At 35.6% G+C, this 27,397-nt stretch overlaps 1 protein-coding gene across 1 annotated transcript in view; it reads left to right on the plus strand.

The window, feature by feature from the left end:
- Positions 1 to 21,322, plus strand: part of LOC149798696 (calpain-5-like) — a 98,014-nt gene extending 76,692 nt beyond the window's left edge. Inside the window, exons 10-12 of the mRNA XM_089957536.1 lie at positions 1,606 to 1,733; positions 12,275 to 12,411; positions 16,747 to 21,322. Coding sequence (XP_089813662.1) covers positions 1,606 to 1,733; positions 12,275 to 12,411; positions 16,747 to 16,944 — 463 coding nt within the window. The 3' untranslated portion in view covers positions 16,945 to 21,322. The remainder of the gene's footprint in view (positions 1 to 1,605; positions 1,734 to 12,274; positions 12,412 to 16,746) is intronic.
- Positions 21,323 to 27,397: the final 6,075 nt, after the last annotated feature.

Below are 27,397 nucleotides of genomic sequence, written 5' to 3' on the forward strand. Positions count from 1 at the left end.
AGTATAGACAACTTGAGTTAAACAAACGATGGTAGGTACATGTGTATTTGTGTGTTGGTGACTTGGTTTAATTTTCAGGTTATTGCAGCAACCAGCAATTATTTCAGTTTTCAAACATTTTAAATCGTTTTGGACTGTTCTTTGACAGACACGTTCTAAGCACAGTTAAGCAATGACCACGTGAGATATATTAAATTTGTTGTTTATATATGTTTCGATATCTAGAAGGCATGATTACATCTTTTATGCAATTACAACAATTTTTATCTTTCTTAAACACATTTTGAACCATTTTGTTAACAAGGCTTTCTGAGCACAGTTAAAGTAACATCAGGTGAGGTAGACATCGGAAAGTTGGCTTGCATGTTTGTATGCATAAGTATATGATCTGAATTATAAGTTAAATATTCATTTTATTATATCAATTCTTAAAACTGTTTGCAGTTTTGATTTTTATGGGGCTAAGTGGTTGACGTTTAGTCGATAGAGTCTGTTATTGGGGAATATATGTTTTTCATAAACGAATCAGGTCTTATCTTTGGTTTGCAGAACCACCATTAAGATCTAGTAAGAATAACACATGATGAATTCATTCACAGACTTTTGTCTTGTAGTTTTTCCTTAATTGCCTTTGAATATTTTTTTAATAATAGATCACATAGGCAATGATATAAATTTACATTGTATAGATTCAACAATAATGTTTTTTGTAAGCAAAACCTTGTTACAAATGTGTATAATTTTATGCCATTTTTTATCCTTATTTCAATGTCCTCCCATGAAATATTTAACTTTTGTTGCCAAGCAATTTTTAAAGGTGATAACTTAGCAACATGATCTATCTAATTTACCTTGAATATAAGTACAATGTTGGGTATGTTTCTGCTACTGATATCCTACGGCAATAACAATGCACATGCAATAACAGCTCATGATAAATAGAGACACAAACTATATTGAAATACAAGAAATTGGGTTAACAAATTACTTAATAAAATGTCAAAGTGCCATTTATTATATACTCGGACGTGAGTTCTTGATTGGTACAATTTGTACAATTTACTTTCCTTTATATATCTCTGTTTTGGTCCACTTAGATGATAATTATGAAGGAAGATAATTGGTTTCTCGCCTGCTGTTAAAAATTGAGTGATGATATCATATCCCGCCGTTTTTCATCATTGTAGATGACTTTTATTGATGAAAAATGGTCCTGTTGTAAAATTTTCAAATTGTTCTGATGACAACAATACAATTTTGTTTCATATTTGGATTATCATACAATCCAGATATTCTTCTACCAAATAACAATATCGGTTATCAGGGAGAACACTCCAGCGTTTATGTGAATTCAAAGTATGGGCAGATTTCCAGGTTGTTTAAAATGTATGATGACATATTTCAGGTATGTAGAAAAGATAAATGTATATAGGAACAATATCTGCTACATCTTGAATCATCCAGCTCTGCCATAAGAATAGGTTAATGACTGGAAAGATTATGATGCCAGAATAATGATGTAGCTGGGATGCTTCCTTTTCAAAGATCACAGAAGTACACTAGGCTTAGATATAATGATTTATATATCGTGACACGGTGTTTTAGTGCGCTAGTCTATGATGAGCCCCAGCCAGGAAATTGCTGTGCTCAAATCTTCGGCAGGAGAAAGGTGGCTGTCACACAGATAACAATAGCAGAAGCTAAGGGTCTCGAAGCACAGGACAGCGACAGATGTAAGTAGAAAACTTCTAAAAATATTAATAGAATATTTTAGAAGGATAAAGTCTACACAGGTTTTTTCGACTTTCATTCATTCAAATATTGCATCTATGTAGTGATATGAGTGTAGTGATGAACTTAGGTCTCCAAAGGCAGGGGACATTTTCTCTCCCAATCCTTCAAATTTGCAGATCCACAAAAGTTTAGACGAACAAAGGAAATACTAGATTTTCCTGCAATATGCAATAGATATGGGATAACAAAATTGAGATCATTAACTTGTTTTGCTGCTATCTTAAATCTGTTATCTTTGGTGCATTATCATGTTTTCCATGGACACTTTTGTTACTGTTATAAATGATTTATCAAGTGCTCAAATTATCCAGAAAGTATTCACATCTGGTTCACCGGAAAAGAACTGCACTATTGAAGTTTTTTTTCCAATCATGTTCTTATTTAGCTTTAGTATTCTCTCTTTATCTGCTGCAGTTATCACAGCAATTACCTTTTTTCAACTTAAATTTCATTGATAAAATGTATTTTGGCAAAAGCCTCTGATCCTATTAATTTAGACCCTTTCAGCGTTAATTCAGCCTCAAAATTATGTTACACCAGAAGCCATCATTGACTTTGTACTGCACATTTGGCAGACAAATGCTTTATGTTTTGATTGCCAAAAATGTTGTTTAAACATGGATTTTAAGTGCCACCATAGTTTGTAATTCATATAATGACTTTGACTGTGGCTTGAGCCAAAATCGGCACAGACAGATAGTAAAGAAAAATAAGTGGAATTTTAAAATGTTTTCCCAAACTAGAAGAGTACACATGATCCAAGACTAAGTGATATTAATACATGCTTAAAATACAGCACTAAGTGGAAACTTATTCAGTTAATGTTTATTAGATACAGTCATATATTACCCATAATTCCATTTATTTAAGGATGATTGCTTGTGAAATGTTGATGCCTTGAACATGTTAAAAAAATATTTCTTCAGTTACATAGCTAATGGTCCGAACAATGCTATCACCATAAATCTATAGGTTGGTTTACATTTTCTTACACTATTCATGCTTGAAATGGTCAATATATAGGAGTGTGTGAGAAAGGTACCCTGTCACTAATCCACTAGAAAGTAATAGTTAAATGAGGACCTAAATTGCATCAATTTTGTATTGATTTCATATCTCTTTACCACAAAAGAAGCCTATCCCAAGTATTTTCAGCAGGTCATAATTGGAAAAGATTTCCAAATGTCTCATATTTTCCACTGACTTTATAATTTTGTTTCAAATGACTTTTATTGTGCTTATTACACTTGTTTTAGATTTTTTATTTTTCCTTATTTAATAAGAAGTCGCAGCCATGTAATTTTAGGTGAAGTCTTTTCCTGAGTTTCCAAGACACAGATTAAATGCGGCAGCTAATCTTAAATATAAATTTTTAAAAGTAATTGTTTCCGAATAAATTCAGCTACAAAGAAGTAAAAGTAAACAATAAGTGCATACAACAATCTTTAATTCCAAAAATAACAGTGTATTCTTTGTATGCAGTTTTACAGTATTCTCCTGCATTGCTATGCTAACTTCACTGCTTCTTTTGCAACTGTATATTATTTACCAACAATATGATTGAGCTATCAACAATCCTGATGCTAGTGTTCAGTCCAAGTTAATACCTGGAGGTCTGAAAAGAAACATAAACATGATCCTAGTTTCATGCCTTATTATTGCCCTGATTCAGAATATCGTTCTTCTTTCTCTTGGTTTTCATGTGATTGTCACATGTCTAAGGGCACATAATTACTTTCATTACCTAATGTGTCTGGTGACATACTTATCATCAATCACATATATTTTGTCCCATCTTTGATAGTTTCTCCCAAGCTTCGTGTATAATTTAAATTTATATGTTTCCATTTTTTTTTAAAAAAAAAGACTTTTGCATAGTTTTTGTGCTTATCTGGCATCCTTTAAGTAATGAGAGAACATAACATGTTTCTCTTAAAGGAGAAAACGAGAAAACTTACCAACTACATCACAGGCTATTTGAAAAAAAAGAAAAATGATACCTTTCATGACTATATGGTTTTAAACAAAGTAACAGAGAAAAAGCAAAAACCAACAAGTTTTGTAAAATTCAGCAACTAATTTAATTCCCTAGGTTACAAAGAGAACAACATTTAAACAGAACTTACAGTATTGCACACTTAATCCCAAATAGTCCGAAAAGTTATATCTCCAGTCCATATGAATAAAGTCCTAACTAAATTCCAGTGGTGCTCGAAATAAGATCCAACGTTGAAAGTGTTGATGTGTCTGTAATCTTGAATGTCCTTACATACCAGTGGCTTGAAGTGTGATTATGTGCTAAAATTGTTTGATAACTCACAGTAATATAATCCAAGATGTTGTTGTCTGAATTCACTATACTGTTATTTCAAGTTAATGTTTATGGCCAAGAATATTATTGAGCACTTTGTAATTCAAGAGAATACTACTTTTCAATGAAAAATTCCACCCAAATCAACAACTGAGCACAACAGTACACTTGATTTCTGTTTCAGATGTTATCACAGGAATGACAAATGTTTTAATTAAACAAAATTATAAAACTCTATGTTTAACGTAGATCACAATTAGCATTTTCTGAAAATAGTGTCACTGAATGAATTTTTCCATTCAAGAAGATTATGATGTCAGAATCAAGAATGTAAATCTGTTTGCTGTTAATAATGATCTGAAATCATAAAGAAAATTTTAACTGTACATTATTTTGTTTACTGAACAGATGTTACTGGTCAGGTACAACATGGACTAGAGTTTGGATAATATCAATTTGGAATTACCTTTAAACATAAATGGGTAATGATTGAGAGAAAAAGTAACAACACAAATTAGATATAAACCACATTTCACAAAGTCTTGAACTTATGTTTCAAACACTATTTTAATTAACTCAGTCAGACTCACACATTTTCCGAGCACCAGAAGTTAAAAGTTTGCAATAATTTTAAACAATACAACATTCTTCAACACACCAAGAAAGTTTTCTTTTTAAGCCGACAAAATAAATTCAAGTTGAAACAGATACTAAGGAATGTCCTCATAAAAAAAGACAACCGGCACACTGCACAAGCCAGAACCAAGCATATTTCTAGAGAAAGCAACCTGCAACCTTGTAAAAAAGAAATGAATTAAAGAAAAGCAACGTTCCAGCTTGAGACAGATGGCAAAATAACTAAATAAAATTTTGAGAGCTGTTATATCACTTGTCATTAGCATACAATACAGCAGGTGTGTGATTGCAGACTTCTGCTATATGTATCACTAGAGAGTTACATAGTGAGACTTTGCAGTAATACACATGAATTCTTATTCTCATTGAGGTGAATTACCTTATGTGACATTTGTGTTTATATATATATATATATATATATATATATATATATATATATATATATATATATATATATATATATATATATGGTGTTTTTATCTTTGTTTTCCATTTTCCAGTAAACTAAACTAACATCTCTGACATGCGAGTTTCACGAGTGCTTCTTGACTGAGGTTCATTCAGTGGCCTATTTCCCCTTGGTAACCTCATTCGTTCAATCTTTGTAACTATAAATGAGTTATGATAATAGTTTTCTGCAGTTAAATTCCTCCACCAGTATACATAATTTGGTTCAATTACATATTTAGGACAAAGATCGGCATATCTGGAGTTTTATTATCAAGATTACCTCCAGGTTAATCATAACATACCTCTGACATCAAACAGGAACTAGTGCTTGGCATTCAAATACCTCCTCAGATGGACAAAGACAGAAGGGATTACTCTCAGAATCCATCACATTCCAGGTAGAAAATATCCCGGGAGACAGCCTCTCCAGACATGGATTGATTGTTGTCATCGAATAGTCTGTGCATCAGTCAATAAAGAAGAGACTTTTCAGCTTTGTGTGTGGGCCGGGCTAATTCATTAGTAGACTTGTTGCAACTTGGTTGAACAACACGCTGTTTCTTTATGTCTCTCCAGTTCTAGGCCAGAGGGCATGGGCAGTGGATACCTTCAGTCTCAAGGGGGACTGATTGTAGGCCTATGCATTCCTACCTTTGGAAGTAATTACTCATCTTCTTCACGGATTTACATGTCAAGGCTTAGCTGATAACCCCCAACCCCGCCTTACCCCCAAATGCTTGGTTCCAAAGGTCATGATGCAAGAATCTCATATAATTGTACAAAAGATAGTAATAATATTTACTTCATGCAGAAAGTTGAATACAGTGGCGGCCTTTTCTAGACTGGAAACACATACATGTAAGTAATAATTAAAAGAAAAGTTGGAAAGGCATTTGCTAAGTTTTAAATATATAATATTTTTATATCTAACACATAGGCATGTTATTGAATTAATGTGATAAAACTTCACGTTATTTGAAATAAATAAATGATCACCAATTGTAGTGAAAACAAAGGTTACCAGTTGTGCTTCTGGGACCCTCTACCTTTATCAAGAAGCTCCATTTTGGTTCCACCAGACCAACCTTGAATTTTTAACGTGAGTGATCAACACCGTTCTAAGGATGGAGGCAGTAGAGATGGTGAAAAACAAGCAAAGTCATGGATTATATTGCCATATATTGTTTCTAAGAATAGGGAATATTTTGACTCAATCCGTTCTTATTAAACATAGTTTTCCAAAAGACTGCTAGCTTTTTAGATGATGTCCACCACAGAGGAACTCCATAAGGTTGAATGGCTGGGCAGTCTCCATAGACCTCTTCAGTATATATATCCACATTGCCATCTTATCTCCCATAGGAAATCCAGGAGGTCTCTCAGCTTCATTCTCTTACCTGTGGCCTGGGAAGAGAGGTAACTCCCACAGCCTGTACCTTGGGAATGGCAGTAATAACTGTTCACTAATAGCTCACTAAGCATTCCCATCATCACCAACTTGCTTGATACAAGATATTTTCAGATGTGTCTACTAAGAGACCTGCCATTCTATTTGAGGGCAGTGACTCATCTTGAGCATAATCCACCACCAGAAATCAGACCTGATTCCTTCACAGAATTTTACTTACTTTTTGGGTAAATTCCTCCAAAAGGATCACACAGATGCATTCTCTTTTAGCAGTACTGCTCAAAAAGAGCTTTCATTGCATCTTATCTCTCTCTGTCTCTCTCTCTGTGTCTCTCTGTCTCTCCGTCTCTCTCTCTCTCTCTCCCCCCTGAGGACTCCAAATGAGGCAGTGGATTTATTTATTCATATAAGACCTTTCCAATTCCTTCTTCTAGCAAACTGGAGATCTCACAGTGACTCCTTTAAGCTCAGATTCCCTTGGAATCTGAATTTCATCACCATCAGAGTTTGATATGGTCTCCAAGACCTCTTTCCTTGTATGCCGATGCATCAGATTCAATCGGCGGTGTTCATCTAGGGCCCAAGGGAGTAATCTCATTGGACTTATGATCTCTGGAAAAATCTTTCCTCCATAATAATAGAAATGTGGACTGTGTTTGTAGCACTGCATGGGTTCAAAAACTGTGTACAACTTTGCTATGTGTGGTCACCATTGACAACATGTCAATCATGATATCCCAGCCATCAAAGAGGAAGTTGCATACTTTCTCATTTCTTGAAAGTCTGCAACCTCAGATGGAGAGAGTCAAAAGAGTCCACCACATTGCAAGCGATAAATATTCTGTCCAGACATCAATGGCATGATCCTCACAAAATTGTCCCTGCATTAGTCAGCAGTGGAGAGAGTTTTCAGCTATGTGGTAAGCGAGTTGTAGACTACCGGTAGTTTACAACATGGTTGCGCTTTTTCTCACCCATGCGGCAGAGAAATCTGGTTTGCTAACCTTACTTTTTCTATCTCAATCTGGTTATATCAGACCTGTCGTCTTAGTCACAGTGTCCACTTGCTACTAACTACTTTTAAAAAGAAACCCTTGATGTGTTCTGATGTGCCTGACAAAGGTGTTATAAAATCCAACCACAACAACAACAACATTGCAAAAAGAATTTCACTCATAATGCAACTTAAGACCTCTCCAACTTTGAAAACACCATAAAAAAAAACATTTTGAGACATACACACATACACACAAGTCAAGCTATTTGATATTCCAAACACACAGGCAATACACATCACTGGTCACATAAAGCCAAACTCTCTCAAGTGCTACTGCAAAGCCGGCAGAAACCAGAAATGTGTTATATCAAACTGGTTTCTTCTAACTTTGTCAAACACCTACAATCCACCCCAGTTGAATCAAATATAATAACGTGATTGCAAATGTAAACTCCTGTACTTACCAACCAGAGTGGCTCATTCATCAGCCCACATGCTATTCTACAAAAGATTTCCATGCAGCCTATCGTTGCTCTAGTGAGAGCAACTCCCTTGTTATATTTCCAGGACAGAAAATATAAATTTCTGAGCAAGTCGTGAATTAAAAATCTCATGATGTCACAACACACTTTGTTGGAACTGTACCCTCTAGGCATATTGTACTGCACATTAATTTTCACTACTGTCTACCATCGTACGTTTTCAAAATTAGAACTGATGAAAGTTAAAATTTAAAGATATTCATTATTTATTGTCAATTTCATATGACATCGATCGATTAAATGTGATAATACAGTAATAATATCAATTATTCTAATTTAGTTGGAAAAATATTTGGTGAGAAAAATAATCTATGTCAGTGTTTGCACCAAGACAAGGAAATCCCAGATGTGGGGTTACATTGCTTGTCTCCCCACTTGGCATATCCTTGTGGGGAGACAAATAATATAACCCCTTGACTGGGATTTCCTTGCCATGGTCCAAACCTCAACCTAGATTCAACTAGTCTATCTAGTTTTTGGGCAATGGATGCATTCAGTCTGAAGTGGGAATGACTGTATGCTTATGTCTTTTTAACTTTCAGAACAATCCCTCAAGTTTTTCACAGAGTCAGGGCTTGTATGTTATGGCTTATACTACTTGTCCCCTATCATTCCAACAGCCATGGTTCATCACTCTCCATATCCTGTTGGGAATTGTGCCCATTGAATTATTTCTGAGGAGGTGTCAACTGTTGCAGCACAGAGGATGAGATTATCCGCCTTCTCACCACTTTTTTTCATATGATCTATATGCCACGATCAGTTTTGAGCAGGGTTGTCAGCTGTTTGGCTCAGGTTCGAAAACAATCAACCCACAATGTGAATTATGTTTGTCACAACGCTATGGTCTTAAATTAGGCAACATAAAAGAGTAAAAATCATCAAGTTTTGTTAAATTCAACAAGCACTTTATTTCCCTAGAATACAAAGTGAAATTTAAAAAGAACCTACAGTATTGTGAATTTAATCTCAAATTGTCCTAAACGTTTATCACAAGTCCAAATGTATAAAGTTCCAACTGAATTCAAGTGGTATTCTAAATAAGTTCAAATATTGAATGCCTTGATGTACATGTAGTCTAGAACATGGTAATGTGCCAATGGCCTGAATAGTGATGATGTGTTAACCGTTTTTTTTTTATGTATCAAAATAAAATAATCCAAAACTATTCTTGTCTGAATTCAGTATAATTCCAAGTTAATGTTCCTGTCAAAGAATAGTATTGATAAGCACTTCCTATTTCCAGTGAATACTAATTTGAATAAAAATTCCACCAAAATGAAAAATTGAACACAACAATATGACTGATTGACTTCTTCAAGATGTTAAGGCAAAACTGGCTAATTTCTCAATTAAATAACATTATATAGAAACTAAGACACAAAAATAGAACCATGATGAGGGTCAAAAGTTCATTTCTAGATCATTCTAAGTTGTCAACAAGATAAGGTCTATTACTAAAATTATGATAAAGAACATGGCAAACATCAGGTACACCAGGTTTTCCATGGGGAATTACCATGATGTCCTAGAGTAAAATTAAGATAAACATGTTTACTTCCATTGATAATGATCCCAGTATTTAATATATACTTACAGAGAAATACTAGCTATGTAATACGTTATTTGCAAAATCAATGGCCATAGTCAGGTACATTATAAAGTGAACTGATTTTGCAGTAAGGTCAATTACAGAATACAGTCACACATAACATATAATCATGGAGAAAAATGCCAGCAAAGAATACAAATTAAATATACATAACAGGTTAAGTTGAGAAAAATTGTAATTGGGGTAGCAAGAAACATATTGATCCTTTCTGCTCCCTTTTAACGGTAGTTAAAGATTTACTTTCTTTTGACACAACAGCAATGAGGTTTTGATCTCATTATGTACTCAGAGAGCTGTCTCTAACTTGTTAATGCCTATCTGGAACCTTTCATGTCTTCTTTGGTTGGCATTCAAACCACCTTTAAGAACCGTATCCATAAGACAGCCATCATTCCTTCCCTATTAAGTGAAGAAAGAGAAAGAGTGAAATTCATGCACTGTCAGTGGGAATGGACTGTTTAAAATTCAGTGGCAACTAATGTAATGTATATGTTCTGTTATGCATATCGATATTTTCCGTAACTCGTGGAACATGATTTTGTCTAATTTTTATCATTCTTTTTCATGGCTGTACAGAATATCTTTATTTAAGTTTGGCCTACATGACTTAAGTATAATATTGCATTGGATCTATAAATAGATGTTTACATATGTGTTGACAATTAATAATAATAATCTTAATAATAAGACTTAAAATGGCACCTATGATATATTTTCTCAGTCACTGATGGGATGTCGATCTTTCAAGAATAATTCTGTGGCTTCCCATTGGTTGCATGAGGTCACATGAATATCTTATTTCGACATAAAATTAATAGAGTATGCTGTCACATTGGGTCTACTGTGAAGCGCAGTCACAATATACAGTGTATATAAGAAGAAAATTAAGCAATCAGATGCATTCCAATATTTGGAGTCATTCACACTTATTGTGTTCTTGATGTAAGTCTGCAGATGTGTTTTATGTTGTACTTAGATATTTTTTGAGAGAAAAACATTTGTGTGGACTGTTCAGTATACTAAGCAGAAAGTGTGCAAGATTTGGACTAAAATATTATTCTAGAATTGTTATAAATTATTTGAAGGAATTCTGGGCAATGCCATTTTGACAATGTCATGGTTCTTGGAGGACCATTACATTTCCAGCATTGAAATTTCAAAGGGACTTTTCATTCGTTTAGGACTTTCATAGACCTTTATAAGGATTAATGTGGATTCACTTCATGAAGCTGTAAGTTCCTCTCTCATTTTTCATTTGTAACTTTGATAATTAAATTGTTTTTTTATGTTTTATGAAAACCTGTTGGTTTTGCTTCTTTTCTGTTACTTAAGTATGTGACCCTAGAGTTGTAACAGTTCTTTGCCAGATGGGTTTCTAACCATGAACCAGTTGCCCCTGATCCAGATGATATCCCCAATCTCTGTTGCCCCTGATCCAAATGATATCCCCATTCTCAGTTGCCCCTGATCCAGATGATATCCCCATTCTCCATTGCCCCTGATCCAGATGATATCCCCAATGTCAGTTGCCCCTGATCCAGATGATATCCCCATTCTCCGTTGCCCCTGATCCAGATGATATCCCCATTCTCAGTTGCCCCTGATCCAGATGATATCCCCAATCTCCATTGCCCCTGATCCAGATGATATCCCCATTCTCAGTTGCCCCTGATCCAGATGATATCCCCAATCTCAGTTGCCCCTGATCCAGATGATATCCCCAATCTCCGTTGCCCCTGATCAGATGATATTCCCAATCTCAGTTGCCCCTGATCCAGATGATATCCCCATTCTCAGTTGCCCCTGATCCAGATGATATCCCCAATCTCCATTGCCCCTGAATCCAAATGATATCCCCAGTCTCAGTTGCCCCCTGATCCAGATGATATCCCCAATCTCTGTTGCCCCTGATCCGAATGATATCCCCATTCTCAGTTGCCCCTGATCCAGATGATATCCCCATTCTCCGTTGCCCCTGGTCCAGATGATATCCCCAATATCTGTTGCCCCTGATCCAGATGACATCCCTATTCTCAGTTGCCCCTGATCCAGATGATATCCCCAATCTCAGTTGCCCCTGATCCAGATGATATCCCCAATCTCAGTTACATCTGTGCTGCATCAATACAAATTTCATTGCCTGATTTAGCAATTTAGGGTCTTACATTTCTATTTGGATAAATCAAAAGAGTAAAAACATTGTTTAAGCTGTCACTGTCACCCCTCAAAGGTAATTGATAGTATGACAAACACCATCTCAAGATGGATTAATCTCAGCAATCACTCTGTGAGACAGTTCTTTATGAGAATTAAAGTCTGTGAGCATGGGCTATTGCTGCAAACTAGGCATTTAAATCATTTTTTTTCTTGATGATGTCATGAAAGCTACTTATGTTACACATTTATGTACACTACTAGCACTCCCTCCTCTTAGATTTCCAATTTATTGCTATATAGTTGTCAGCTCAGATCATAATACATTTGAGAGTGTGTAGTTTACAAGTTATCTGTTTCTGTAATTCAGCTGCTGACCCCTACTGTGTAATCAAGTGGGAGGGTAAGACTGTGAGGACACCACACAAAGAAAACACTCTAAACCCTGTCTGGAATGAGAGGGTCACACTTTACCAGTCTGATCCAACCAAAAATATTATAATTGAGGTAAGAATCTACATCCTATGAGTAATTTACATCCAATTATCTTGCACAAACACAACAATGCAGGTCAGATGATGAGTGTCATATAACATGACAAATAAGAGGTGCTGTTAGTGTGATAGTAGCATATTGTTAGTGATCTTGGGTTTGATACTGAGTTCTTATACATGCAGATTTTTTATGCATATTGGAATTCATTCCTACAGCAGAGGGCCACTAACTCCCACTTTATTAGAATATTCCATTTTTCATTATTTACAATCTGTTGATGAAATTTTTAAGTAGTGCTGATAACTGAGTTTAACCTCTATATTTTTTTTTTAAATTCAGCTCCTAATTGTTGTCAACCCCATGAAAGCCTGAAGAAAATCATAGAGGTCATTGTCAACATTTAACATTTGCTTTAAAATCTTTCATCTGCATATATTTCCTAAATCACTTCATACGTTGTCATTATACTTGATATGGAGCTAAGATTCTTCATTCTTTGTAATGCTTACATGTCTCTTTTAAGTTAAAGTCAAGGTCACAATCACAGCAATTCGTGTTAAGGTTTGGATCAAAGTTTTTTCAATTCCTTATATGTCATTGACCCCATGATATATTGTTTTCATAGATTGGATGAATTATTATGAAGCTAAGAAAATTAGTTCTGGAACATGGTTGCTTAACCTTTTAACCTTGAGGTCAAGGTTACACATTTCACATCAATACTTCAATCACGAGTTTGACATGCTGGAACTGGACCTCTAACATTCTTGTTTTAGATATTGATGTTCAAAGTTACAATATAAAAAAAGCTTAAATATGGTTTTATTGGATTGTATGTTAATTAGGTGTTAGCATCAATTGCTGTAGACATCTGTGGTGGACAGGTTGGTTGATTAGTGGTATAGTCAATTTGTCACCCATTCAAGGTTTCTGGTCCACTCCAAGACTTCTTATTTTTTCCATCTGAAAGACATGTCTAATACAACAATGGAACTCGTCAGTGGTTTTAATAATGTTGCAGAAACTTATAAAACATATGACGTAAAATAAATCAAGTGTAAAATTCTTGACCATTAATACATTGTCTATGATTTTAAAGAAAAACGCCTCTAGAGATTGTCTTCACCACAAGTGTGGCCCTGAAATCATAATGCATGCAGTCCCACATTACTATACAACCAAAAGCTTTTCTTTGTCCAGGATACCTCACTGCTATATAACTTTGTCACTACTCAACAGATACTGTACAATATTTTATACAATTTAATTTTTCACATCTCTCATCATTCCTCTAATTTCTTAAAAATATATATTCTTGACAACATAATTACAAATACGTGGTCATGATACCACAAATATAGGGAAAATATATAGGACACAAAATATTGGCTTACACTGTATAATTGACCTTTATTGGCATCAATATCAGTTCACAAACATCTTATACTGGAGTAGGACAACTAAATAAAAAAACTATAAGAACACGTAGTAGTGTCAGTTGAGGAACATATTATATTTTATTGTGACAGACACATAATAATGTCTCCTGCTGTATGTGATGTTTTAACAGACATCAGAAATGTAAATTCATGAATATCTTATGTTATAGTGTAACAGAAACCTAACAATGACAGGTCATAAATATTATTTACTATATTGTAACAGAATATGACACAACATCCATTCAAGAACACCGGATCTTATGTCATAACAGGGCTGCTAAAAATGTAGTTCATAAACATATGCTATATCATAACAGAACATCTCATAATGTCTGTTCCTAAACTCTTAGACTATATTAAAACATGGTGTTAACCTACCAAACTAAGGTGTTGGCATACAAATATAATGATTAGCTGTTTATATTAAAGTATGTTGCATTTATTACCACAAATAGCTCTCATATATATATATATATATATATATATATATATATATATATATATATATATATATATATATATATATATATATAATTATTGTCAATAAAAACATATTACCAGTAGTCTATTTATTACCGACTACTGATCCGAAACTGCATACAGCAGATATGAATTTAATAATACAGTATGCAGACAGCCATGATATATCATAATTACACAGTACTAGTCACTTTAGGTCTGGCATGTAGAAATTATACATCTTGCAACTATCTTCTTTGTACAATTGCATAAAATGAACTCATTGAACCAAATATGAACAAAACACTATTGAAGTAATGGTCAGAGTTGTTTTTGTTTTCATTTTTTTTCTAAAATCAAATCTTAGCAAATCAGAAACTGAAGAAGTGAAGTAAGTGACTATGTTTCTTATTTGTTAAGTTTTCTCTTAATAAACTCTAACTCACTTAAAATGTAACCCTTGTTTCCATGACTTTATGAAATCAGAGTACTTAGACACTGTTCTGTGAAGATTGTTGGGAGAAGCATTACTAAAGAAGAAACACATGCATGTGTATAGGCTGATACAGTGCAAATATTACCTTCCACTGCTTGGTCATTCAAGGGAATGGTGGTGTAATCAGATGGAGGATGATGTCAAGATTTTGACTTGGTTAATTTTTTATGTTCAAGGTGTACAATCAAATGCTGAAAAAATAACCCTGATTCAAAATCCATGAATGAATTAGAAGGACATTTAAATAAAACAGTGAGTAAAAATCCTTAATGGAATTAGAGAGACCTTCCCCCATTGAAGAAATGTTAGAATGAGTACCTAAATTTCAAAAACAGGAAATTTGATTCCTTGGGTGAGCAGACTTTCCAATTAACAACACGTTATTTAATATGCATGTGGAGAATAATGATTAAATTTAAAGTTTTGGAGGGAATATGATCAAACACCCTCCATCATAAATATTGTCTACTTTACTGCACCTTGTTCTAATGGACAATGCACCAGAATTAAAATTATTGAGAAAAGAATGACTTGCAATTGATAGCTCATGTTTAAATATCAATAAATCTCCTGGAATAAACTGGATTTATGTCTTATTAAACTTGACCCATGGTATGTAGTTAACTAAACATACCATCTCTCTCTCTTTCTTGCTTGCTTATGGCATGCATAATTTTCATCCAGTTCCCTGTGACTTCCACCCATGAGCAATAGCAATAATGATTGTTTTGGGTATGTTTATGGGACAGACACTATTTTCATCATCAATCAAAAATGTGAACATTCACCTTTCCAACATGTCACTGACAGGAATCGTTGACTGGTAACAAACCCACATAATAAAAGTTAATGATCAATGGTCATGAATGAGCAGTTCCCAAATAAATGGAATTTATGCAGGCAAATAACAGGTTTGTGATTGGTTAGAAATGTAGGTTGCACTCATAAAAATCATTTTACAGTCATGTAGCACTCTGTGCAAGGTTACATACTTAAATAATCTGACTGGTCCAGACCTTTATGTCCAGTGGTAACTGTGCCTGACTACTTATACAGAAGACTATAGTTTGATTACCAGTGGCAGCTACCAGGTATGCCAGGTGCTTTGTAATCCCTATTAAATAAAGTTGCTAGTGACTAAATGAGCTTTTCTATTACAAATTGTCACATATAGCAAATCCCCACTATGAACTCTGTTAAAACTACTGAAGCAGAATGTATATTGAAGCCAAACTTCATACATTGTTGTTGACATGGAGCCAAGACTCCCCATTGTAATGCTTACATGCCACTTTTAAGTTAAAGTCCAGGTCACAATCACAGCGACTGGTGTTAAGGTTTAGATACAAGTTTTTTAATTCCTTAACTAATTCCGATTTTTCTTAAAGACTCTTTAGCACTTGCGATGTAAAGATGGTTTTTGCGGGTAATCTAGTTATACTAAAAGAGCAGTCAGTCATCTGCAAAGGTAAAACATCTCAAGGGGCCCCCGAGTGGCCGAGTGGTCTAAAGTGCTCTCCGTTACAGATCACTACCATCTCATCTCTGTCTGCGTCAGTTTGAATCTCAGATTTGGCTAATGTGGGTATGTGAGAAAGCTTGCCAGTAGCTTCTCATGGGTCGTTGGTTCATTCTGGGGTTTTCCCGGGTTCTTCTTCTACCATTAATACTGGCCACCATGTATAGCCTATCGTGTGCTGAAAAATGGCGTTAAACTCAACAACAACAACAACAAAACATCTGAAAATATTGCTAAAAGTCATAAAATATCAAAATAGTGTCCAGTGGACAGTACTCTAAAATTAAAACACTTGACATAAGATTATAAGCAGATGATTTTGGCAATGAAAATATTGACTGCTTTACAGTACATGTACACTGAGATAGGACTGACTCAATATCAATACCTTTTTGTTTACTGTATAGTAGTAGTTCACCTTCTCCTTTCAGGTTTGGAACAAGAACAGGTTAAAGGACCAGTTTATGGGCTTTGCCACCATTTATATGAACAAACGACAAGAATACACATCAAAGACCACACGCATAGGGTATAATCTGTTTGAAAACATGGGAAAGAAAGGAATTTTTCAGAAACCAGGAGTTCTCTGTTTGACACTCTTCCATACGGATGACATGTCCAGTGTATAATTATAGTTATGAAGAGAAAATGAAAAGAAACGATACTGATTTTGTTTTTAGCTTTACTAACCAGAAGAGCTTATGGGATTGTCTGTTGTCCATTCATGAGCACAAATATTTATTGTTACAATATACTAGCAGGGTCGCCTTTAAACTTTAAATACAAATTTAACCAATGGTCTCATTTGTATTAAATGAAAAATGGCATTGCTTGGGTCATACTATATGGCTACCACAATGGCTATCTTGAAAATATTATCACTATTTCTCCTGAATTGATTGGTGTATCTATGTTGAGTTTTCCCCTAAAGACTTCTTATGATATCTAGCTGATTTTAAATGAAAATGGTACAAATGTTCTGCCCAATGTGGCTGCCATAACAGCCATGTTATAACTACTCCTGAACACAAATCATATTGAATGAAGTTTTCACCAGAGAATTGCTTTTGATGTCTAAATGAAAACTGAGCCAAGTTAATGTCTAATATGGCTGCCTCAGTGGCCATCTTGAAAATCTCATTATTGCTACATCTAATGAATGGATCAATAATATGAACCATAAAACACTTATGATTGGTCCTAAATGAAAATGATATTGATCTGACTCCACTATGGCCACCGTTGGCAGCCTTCTTGAAAGCCTTGTCATCAGAACACCCCATGAAAAGAAAATCATGGTTATATCAACATTGGGCTTTCACTAGAAGACTTCTAATATAGTAAATCCCAGATGAAAATGGATCTAACCTGATATCCACCACAGTACTACTCCTGCTGAAAGGAAAGTGATATTGATATGGGGTTTGCCCCAGAATACTTCTTGTACTGTCCAAGTGGTTCAGTCTGATCCTGAATATGGCCAACACAGTGGCCATTTTGAAAATACTGATATCTCTACTCCACCAAAATGGATGGCTATATCAGCATGGATTTTTCAAATTACAGCTGTCTAATGTTACCTAGTTAGTCCTAACTGAAAATGGTGCCAATATGATATTTAATACAGCAATGAATTTGAATATCATGTTGCATGATATCAGAGATGGTTTCAACAATCAGCAGTTAAAATGTAGAAATGGTCATGTCTTTAATGCCAGTAGAGCATCATTCCCTTCAGTGGACTCTTGTTTATGTGTGGATTTTAACTTCATTTTTAACACATTATTGGCCATCATGCCAAAGAAATGGAAGCTAAGTGCCCTTGCCAAGGATACACAATCTGACTTGGCAGGTACTGAACCCTTGACCCTTGGGTTGTGAGTCTAATACTCTACCAGTGAGCTACCACAACTCCAAATGTAAACATGGCCAAACTAGATGTAACCTTTTGTGCTGTGGTATGTAACATAAAGTTATATAGATGTTGCTGTGTCAATCTGTATATCTGTCCTTAAATGTTTTGGGTTTTTCGGAAACTGAAACTGTTTGAGATACATTTTTACCTTTTATCTTCCTGGCATGTATTACTGAAGTATAAACAGATCTCTGTCTTTCTCCTTTGTTCAGGAATGCATCTCTGACTGTTCAGGATGTCTCTATAATAGAATGATACATAGATAAATGGTGTAAATGGAACACCATTCTTTATGGTCCATATTTGTAATGATTTTGTTCATCTTTCCTTCCATTCATTTGCCACTTTGCATACACATTACAAAATACATGCATATTAATTTAAATGTACCTCATTTAAAAATAAACAATATAGATCTCAAGTACTGCATGTCTAAAAGACTTATTTGAATAAATATATTGATGGGTAAACAATGTTCTTTACCTGAAGAGTTGGCCCAAGAAAAAATACAGAATAGAAGGGGGTGCTCTGTATATGCATGTTTATGGTTGTTTATAGTGTATACAAAAATGAGAACCTTGAGGTTACAGATGTGACATGAATGAATTTACGTAAACTTTATGTATTTATATTTAAAAACCACCCATCAAATAGAACATTTCTAATTCATATAAGTCAAGTTACATTATTGGGTCATGATTGTTTGCACTGACAATGGTTTTAATTTATATGACACAAAACTTGTGTACAGAACCAATTTTATATGTACAGACCCTGGCATGCTTATAATGATGGGGATTATTTCATTATAATTTGCATTAATGGATAACAGGATTTACTGTAAACACTTCTCAGCTCTTATGTCAAATTCAGCATGTGTTTTATTTTCGTTGATTAGAAAAATCGATAGCTAATGATCGAGATGTACACAGCATCAAAGTTTGTATTAATTTCAGTAAAATGTACTTGTGTTTGGAAAGATATACATTGTTCACCACAAGAAATTATTGAAATAAACGAAAAAAAATGTTATGTAATTAGTGAAGTATAAAAGATTTTCAGTCAACATGATCTTTCTTCTGCTGGATTTTGTTCTTTTTTCTTTCTTTTTACTTTGTTTTACAGTTCTAATATATATTGTTTAATTCTTAAACATATCAGTCTTATAATTCTGTACTTAATTTGCATGAATAAGAATTGTTCAAAAATACAAATTCTTATCTATCCACAAAATGTTCATACAGACATATGAGGGTCTTTATCATCAATTATGTGGAAAAAATTAAAGGGTATGACAAATTACATCTACTACGTTATCAAATGTTAATTACATATATATATGTAAATGTAATTAAAGTTTGTGAGAATTTTAATGCTATTGACCTACAGATATGTGATTGGTAAATTGGATTGAATTGCCAGATTTATGAATATGGTGTTTTTAAAATAAAAGTCAGTATACATTTTCATAATGAGCCACATTTTCCGCTTTAATTTACATAACTTTATTTTATTACATTTAAGGAAGCATAGACATAGTTTAATATTTTGTAGGAAAATTTTCATGGTTCATAAAATAACATTTCAGTATTTGCAAAATTTTTCATCTTTAATTTGTGACTATTAGTGGCTGTCTGTAGTTGTATGAAATAGCTGAGAGAGTTGAGGGACAAATTTTTACATCATTATCAGATATTAGATGGAAACTATTTTGTAACTATAGTAGGACTATTTTTAGAAAAGATTTTTAGGTAAAAACTTCGTATTCTTTGCCTTTAAAAATCACTCTCTTTTAGGTAAGCTGGTAACCTCCAGAATGAATTTTGGCTCAATTTTATTAATTATTTTGGAATCCAAGTCAGTCACTAATTCTAAAAACATGTACAGGCTCATGACCTACAACAATACTATAAACATTTTCCTCACCATCTGATGTAGAGAAATGATGAAATGGTTTTAACTGTTTTTTGGGGTTGATGCTAGAATGCCATTTTTTCATATTTAACTTTGACCTGAATTACTAAAATAATAAATTCACGACAAAAGTTTGTCTAAGCAAATGTCAAATTTGATCTTGTCAATTAAAAGTGAAATACTGCATTGCTCAGTTTAAAGGTTCCTACTGTTTGTAGCATGCAATATGATGTTTAATTCATAAATCTGATACACTGCAGAGTGCAGCTTTAAATATTTTCATTTGAATTTCACCACATATCTGCATAGTAATATAGATCTAATGCCTGTTGCAAATAACCACATAGTCTAAATTAGTCAGTGAAGTTTGATGTAATACATTCAGTGGAAATGATAAACTTGTAACCCATAATTCTGAGTAATTACTGCTGTACTTTGGCAATAGAGAATAAACTGCAATGAGATGAAGTTTAATATGCTAATGTTGCTGTATGCAATGAATTTGAGAGAAAGTAGATACAATCCTTACACCTAATGAATTTTCTGCCATGATTTCCTAGAAGAAAATAATGTATTTTTCTTGGGCAAAAGCATTTAATGTATTAAATTTAATTATAAAATATAGATATGTTTACTCAAACCAGTGCTAAACAGTAAACTATAATTTCTTTTGGAGAACCAAAATTACTATATATAGAGATTGTGACACTTCAGAGTAATTAGCAATATTTTGATTGATTTTTGACAAACTATTTGAATAATACTTCAGTTTGTTCAACTAATCTGGTCGGAGAGTTGAATTTATGTATTTTTGACGTGTAAGATTTAAAACAGCATGGTCAGACAGTTTATATAAATAATTGCATTAAACTTCATCATTCCCATTTAGAGAATATAAAATTTCAAATTTTAATCCAAATGGTAAGCATTACCTAATGTAATGACCAAATAATGAATTGATTGTATTTGAGTGTATAGAATTCTTCATAAAAATGTTGTATCAATAACTGTCTGGTTTAACTTTCAAAATTACTTTATTTATAGATGTGAGTTGAATTTGTGTGAGCACAGTTGAGCTATGAAGTCTATCACATGTGAAAGTAATATTCTAATTTTATTTCTAGAACTGTGTGGGGGTTTGTTTTGCAACAGTTTTGAATCATTTTTAACTTAAATAAAATCTGGTGTTGAGTAACCATTTTTCACTTCTTAATTGAGCCCAATTATGACAAACTTCCAATCAGTGTTGCATTTCGGTGATGAAGAAAATAGCCTTTAGCAGCAGAGAGGGTGAACCCACCTCAATAAATCCGAGAAAAGAAGTCTATATGGCTTACCTTAACGGAGGAAGGTTCCATTTTGAAAAATAAAGCTTGGGCCACCTCAATGCTGGGCAAACTTAATGGAGGAGAGGCTGCACCCTCGTTGCTACTGTCAATTAAAATAAAATTATAACAAATAATGCCACCAGTGCAGGAATCTTACACAGCTAGGTTAGCTCGAGAACGACTAGAGGCAATTAAGAAATATATTCCACTGAGAGATTCTGTTAAGCAATAACTGCAAGCACATCAAGAATTTGCAGAAGGCACAGAACAATTGTTTAAACCTGTCACAACGGTTACTGAAAGAGTTGCAACGGCTACTGAAGATCTTCTGACAGTAAAACAAACTGCTGCGCAAACTTAAGAAACAGCAGCGAGAACTAAGAAAACAAAAAAAGATTTTATGAGAACTTCCAACTGAAATAGCTGTATGCAGTTCAACCTCCACCCGTCAATGAAGAAATCAACAATTCTTACTGAAATAAGTGATATCAAAGATGGTATACCAGAAACAGAAACAGAACAAGCAAGGGCCAAAGTTGATATAAACGATAAATTTACCAAAGGAAACATTGTCCACATTAAAAAAAATCAGAAACATAAATATATTAGCTGGGTTTTGCTGTGCAAAGTTATGATGAGCAAGAAAAAGTTTTAAAATCCGAGTATGCCGATGATGCTATAAATCGTGATAACTTGTACAAATGGATATATCGCATACACTATGGAGTTGATCAGGCTAGAAACAGTGATACTAAATATATTGCATTTATTAACACAATAGATACATATATTTCATGGATACAACAACCATAATTACAACTTCCTCCACTGCAGCAACAGAAAAAACCACCTTCTCTACCACAATCTCCAGAACAACGTTACGATGTACCTACTGGAGGTGGTATTACTACACGAGGAAGTGGTCTTGTTACTCCATGCCCTAACAATATTCTCAATGACGTACAGTGACTAGAAGTTCTCATAGGAGGGAAACGAACCGGTAACAATTCTCCAGAAAGTATTAATGAAGCAGCTGATATCTGTCAACAGTTATTTCAAGGCAGTTGTAACAAGATAACCGGGTGGGATATTTCGGATTAACAACAGAACACGTTTTGACGACACAGATATATGGTTTAATGTGGCGATTTATATGAGTAGTGGATTATGAAGATGTGTGCGTATTTATAATCCAAATATTGGATCTATTTAACAAAAAACGCACAGTTTCAAAGATGGAAAAAATATACAAATAAATTTAGTTCAGTAACCCTAAAACACAGGATAAATGATTTCACAAATGATTCAATAATGGAAAGATGAATATAGTTCACTCAAATAGTAAACGATGTAAGTCTTTACACATAGTAAAAAAATGTATTCGCTCAGGTAGCGAAATTATGTCACTAAACAAGAACGGATATACAATCTATCCTTCCAGTCCTGAATAATACACTGGGTCTTACTAACCCAAAATTAGCATACAGCTAAAAATACATGTGTGGAGATGCACTCCGTCACCCGTGCACCATATCCGCTCCACAGCTCCTCCGAATCAATTTCACAACCAATATAGACTCCGGACCCTCGGAATACTATGATCACTTGAAACATTAGACCCTCCGGACACTTGAAATATTAGACCCTCCGGACCCCCTGGTTCTTTGACGGCTCTACAGCTGGGTCACCTTAGTCACTCTTGACATTCCGGACGCTAGACATTAGACGCTCCGGCACCTTAAACGCTCCGGACACACGGACGTTTCTACACTCTGACAACACCGGACACCCCGGATATTCCTACCATCAAAACTCTCAGCTGAAAATATACCCGATACAGTGTACTACACTTGATACAGACATAACGTAAGGACGTTATACATGGTAAGTTAAAAAGATTATATTATAATGGCAATTACAAAACAGGTTCAATAGTAAACCTAACCCTGCTCGATAAGACAATAGTAAACAACTTTTTTAAAAAAAAACGTAACTTGACATTACCAATACAAATCCTGCACTACGTCGCAACAAGAATAAAAAATGCACGCATTATGGTATGTAAAGAAAACTGTAACAAACATGCAAAGGTAAATATGGTACTACACTAGTTATCACTTAAAACCAAAAAATTACCTACCCCTACAGCTGGAGTTGTGCGAATCCTTTTAGCAGGCCGCTTGCTGACAAAACCATTAGTATTGTAAAGGTCCTTTACATGTAGTAACGTATTTACACCTATAGAATTTTCGTTATTTTTTATCAAAGGCACCTTGCACGTGTGGCACAGGACGAATCGTACTCACGATTTCGAAATACATAGACCATATTATAATCACCCTCGGGTATCGTTGTACAGAGAAAAAGAAACGAAACCCGAGTACATGTATTTAATTAACAACATTTACACCATTCCGTGACAATACCTCCCCCCTAAAAAAAAGTGGTATCACTTTTAGAACAATCACGGAATGTGAACAATGAAACATTATTAAAACTTCCAATTTTCAGACCGAACGAAATGATTTGCTAATTACACCCTACTTAAAAAATCAGCTCCCACATTTTCTGACCCTCGAATTGCCTCGATTCGAAAACTGTATGGTTGCAAAGACAACGCTCAACGCATCAATCTTGCATTGGTGACCTTTGCTTTATTCAAATATAAAAGCGGCTGATGGTCCGTTTGCAAGGTAAACTCCCTCCCAAAAAGATATGTATGGAATTTTCCTATTCCCCATACTAAACCTAGGCACTCCTTTTCAATCACGGAGTACTTTTCCTCTCTAGGGAGCAATTTCCTACTTGCATAAGCAATGGGCAATTTCATCCCCCCTTGCTCCTGTAGCAAAACAGCCCCAAGACCCGTATCGGACGCATCAGTCCTCAGTACAAAAGGTTTATCTATTTCCGGCAACTTTAAAATTGGTGCACTTACCAGTTTGTGTTTTAGAGTGTTAAACGCTTTTTCCTGGCATACACCCCATGAAACTTTATTCGGTTGCCCCTTCCTAGTCAAATCCGTTAATGGGCTGGCAATAGCCGAAAAGTTGGGGACGAATTTCCTGTAGAACCGATTAGACCTAGGAAAGACCTTACTTGTTTTTTTGTCTCTGGTCTAGGGGCATCTCTGATTGCTCCTATTTTATCTGGATGAGGTTGCAACTGGCCTAGTCCACTTACCAGATGTCCCAAACATTCCAGACTGGAATACCCTTTGCTACACTTAGTAGGCCTAACTGAAAGGTTTGCAATGTGAAGTCTATCGAACAGATCCCGTAATACCTTAACATGTTCATCCCATGTATGCGTGTAAACAAAGATGTCGTCTACGAAGCTGTCGACGTTTTCCGTTCCGTTTAATAATTTGCGCATGAGACGAACGCACGACACACCGGCGTTGACTAAACCGAAAGGCATAACTTTAAATTGAAACAGTCCTTTGGGAGTCGCGAATGCCGTTAACTCGCGGGCATTATCGGCGATGGGTATCTGCCAATATCCCTTGCTTAGATCTAATTTGGAAATGTATTTATGACCTGCCAATTTTGAAAATACACTTTCCATATCTGGCATTGGTTCTGCATCAAATACGGTGAACTTGTTTAATTGCCGAAAGTCGATGCAAAACCGGTTGGTCCCGTCTTTCTTTCTGACTAACACCACGGGGGACGAGTATGGGGAGTTTGAAGGTTCGATCACTCCCTGGTCTAACATTTTCATCACTTCTTCGCTGATTGTCTCCCGTGCATTAAAGGGTATCGGATATCCTTTAATCCTGATAGGCTCAGTGGTATTCAATTTGATCTCGTGTCGAATGAGACCCGTACAGCCTGGTCTGTCCGTGAACACATCTGGATATTTGGACAAAACCTCCATAATCTGTGTACGTTGACCCTCCGATAACTCAGGGCATACATTTATCTGGTCAATACTTTCTTTACCAACGTCCATGGGGTATTCAAGGGGTATTTCTGTGTTGGAGACGAATTCCGCTTCGTCACCAGACCTATCCTCTATCACCGCTACGCATACTACATTCAAAATCCCTTTATCAATCGTTTGTCCAGGTCTCGCTACGTAGAGTTTAAGCATATTGGCATGAAATGTCTTGGACTTCCCCTCCATATCAATGATATAATCCATTTCGCCTTTCACCTGTCTGACTCATATGGCCCTTTCCATTGGACTAGCAGCTTGTTGTTATTCGTTGGGAGAAGCACCAACACTTGATCGCCTACGTCAAATTTTTTACTCCGAGTTCCTCGGTTGTAGTACTTTGCGTACCTACGACTAGATTTCGCGAGTTCGTCTTGCGCCATTTGACAAGTACTTTCTAATCTTTCGCGCAAATCAACTACGTAATGGTATGTGGTCTTAACTTCTTCGTCCGCGACCTCGTCTGTCCACAGTTCACGAAGTATGCGCATAGGACCACGAACTGTCCTACCGTACAAAATAGTTCAAACGGGGAGAAACCCAAGCTTTCCTGAGGAACCTCACGATATGCGAACAGAAGGGCGTTCATATATCTATCCCAATCCTTCGGTCTTTCCGCACACATTCTCCGCAACATTTGCTTCAATGTGCCGTTGAATTTCTCGACCAATCCATTGCACATAGGATGGTAAGGTGTTGTGCGTAACTGTTTAAGGGACAACCACCTACTAATTTCTGCCATAAGATCTGAGGTGAATTGCGCTCCACAATCCGTAAGAACCTCTTCGGGTACTCCGACCCTGCTGAACATGTTTACGAGCGCTTCGGCTACACGTTCGGTTTCAGTTGATGGCAAAGCTATGGCTTCTGGATATCTGGTAGCGTAATCTACCAGTGTCAAGATGTATCGGTTTTTCCGATCTGTATGCGGAAATATTGGTCCTACAATGTCGATGGCTACTCGTTTGAACGGAGTATCTATCAAGGGCATCTGACCTAACGGTACTCTAGTTACCCTGCCTTTAGAGATCGTCTTCTGGCAAACGTCGCACGAGCGACAGAACCGCGCTATGTCGCTATTGACGCCAGGCCAATAAAATTCTCTTAATACCCTATCCGTTGTTTTCTTTACACCTAAATGACCTGCCATACTCGACTCGTGCGCGACCTTTAGTACATGTGCCCTAAATTTCTGGGGAACCACTAATTGCAAGAACTTCCTATCCGATGTAGAGTATTCCCTGTACATTAAACCCTTTCGAACAAGGAATTTAGAGGAACCCCCGTTCTTACACTTTCTCACGGTACCCGTTAATGCCTTCTCAGAGGTTGCACGTAAAGACGCGTCACGTTTTTGCTCATTTTGGAATTCTTCGCGGGATATATCAGTAATGGCTTCCGGTACTTTTAACTTACGCAAAGGTTTATTTTCCTCCTTTACCTGAGCACTAGTTTGCACTGCCTGGATGATAGGGAATCGGAAATCTGCTATGGTTGGGAGTCTAGAACCCGGTACGTTGCCAATCGTCAGTTCATAGATCGGGTTGGCTACGCATAAAGCTTCCACAGTCCCGGTCAAAAAAGGTGTATCTATCATTATCCTTGCAACTGGAACGTGGTCGATTGTCTGGTCAAGCAACATGCAAGGTGATTTAAACCCAAGCAATTGATCATCGCGGACTAAGCTCCGTTTCACGACTACAGTAGTGCATCCCGTGTCTCGTAGAACGGTGACTTCTTGTCCGTTAACAGTGCCGTTTGCGGTCGGCACCCGTGCCTCTGGAAAAATACACGTGCCGATTGATTGGATCACATCGCGACTGATCTCTGAACGCACCACCGGTTCACGCACCGCTTTCCGCTTAACTTGCTGGGAAACATTAAGTTTTCCATTTACCGATCTTCTGCCTCTAATGGCTACCGCTACTTTCTGGACTGGTCCCTTCCGCTTAGGACAATAGTGGGAGATATGACCCACTTCCTTGC

The sequence above is a fragment of the Sinohyriopsis cumingii genome, chromosome 5 (assembly GCF_028554795.1).
Source record: "Sinohyriopsis cumingii isolate HCF-2022 chromosome 5, ASM2855479v2, whole genome shotgun sequence".
NCBI classification, from domain to species: domain Eukaryota; kingdom Metazoa; phylum Mollusca; class Bivalvia; order Unionida; family Unionidae; genus Sinohyriopsis; species Sinohyriopsis cumingii.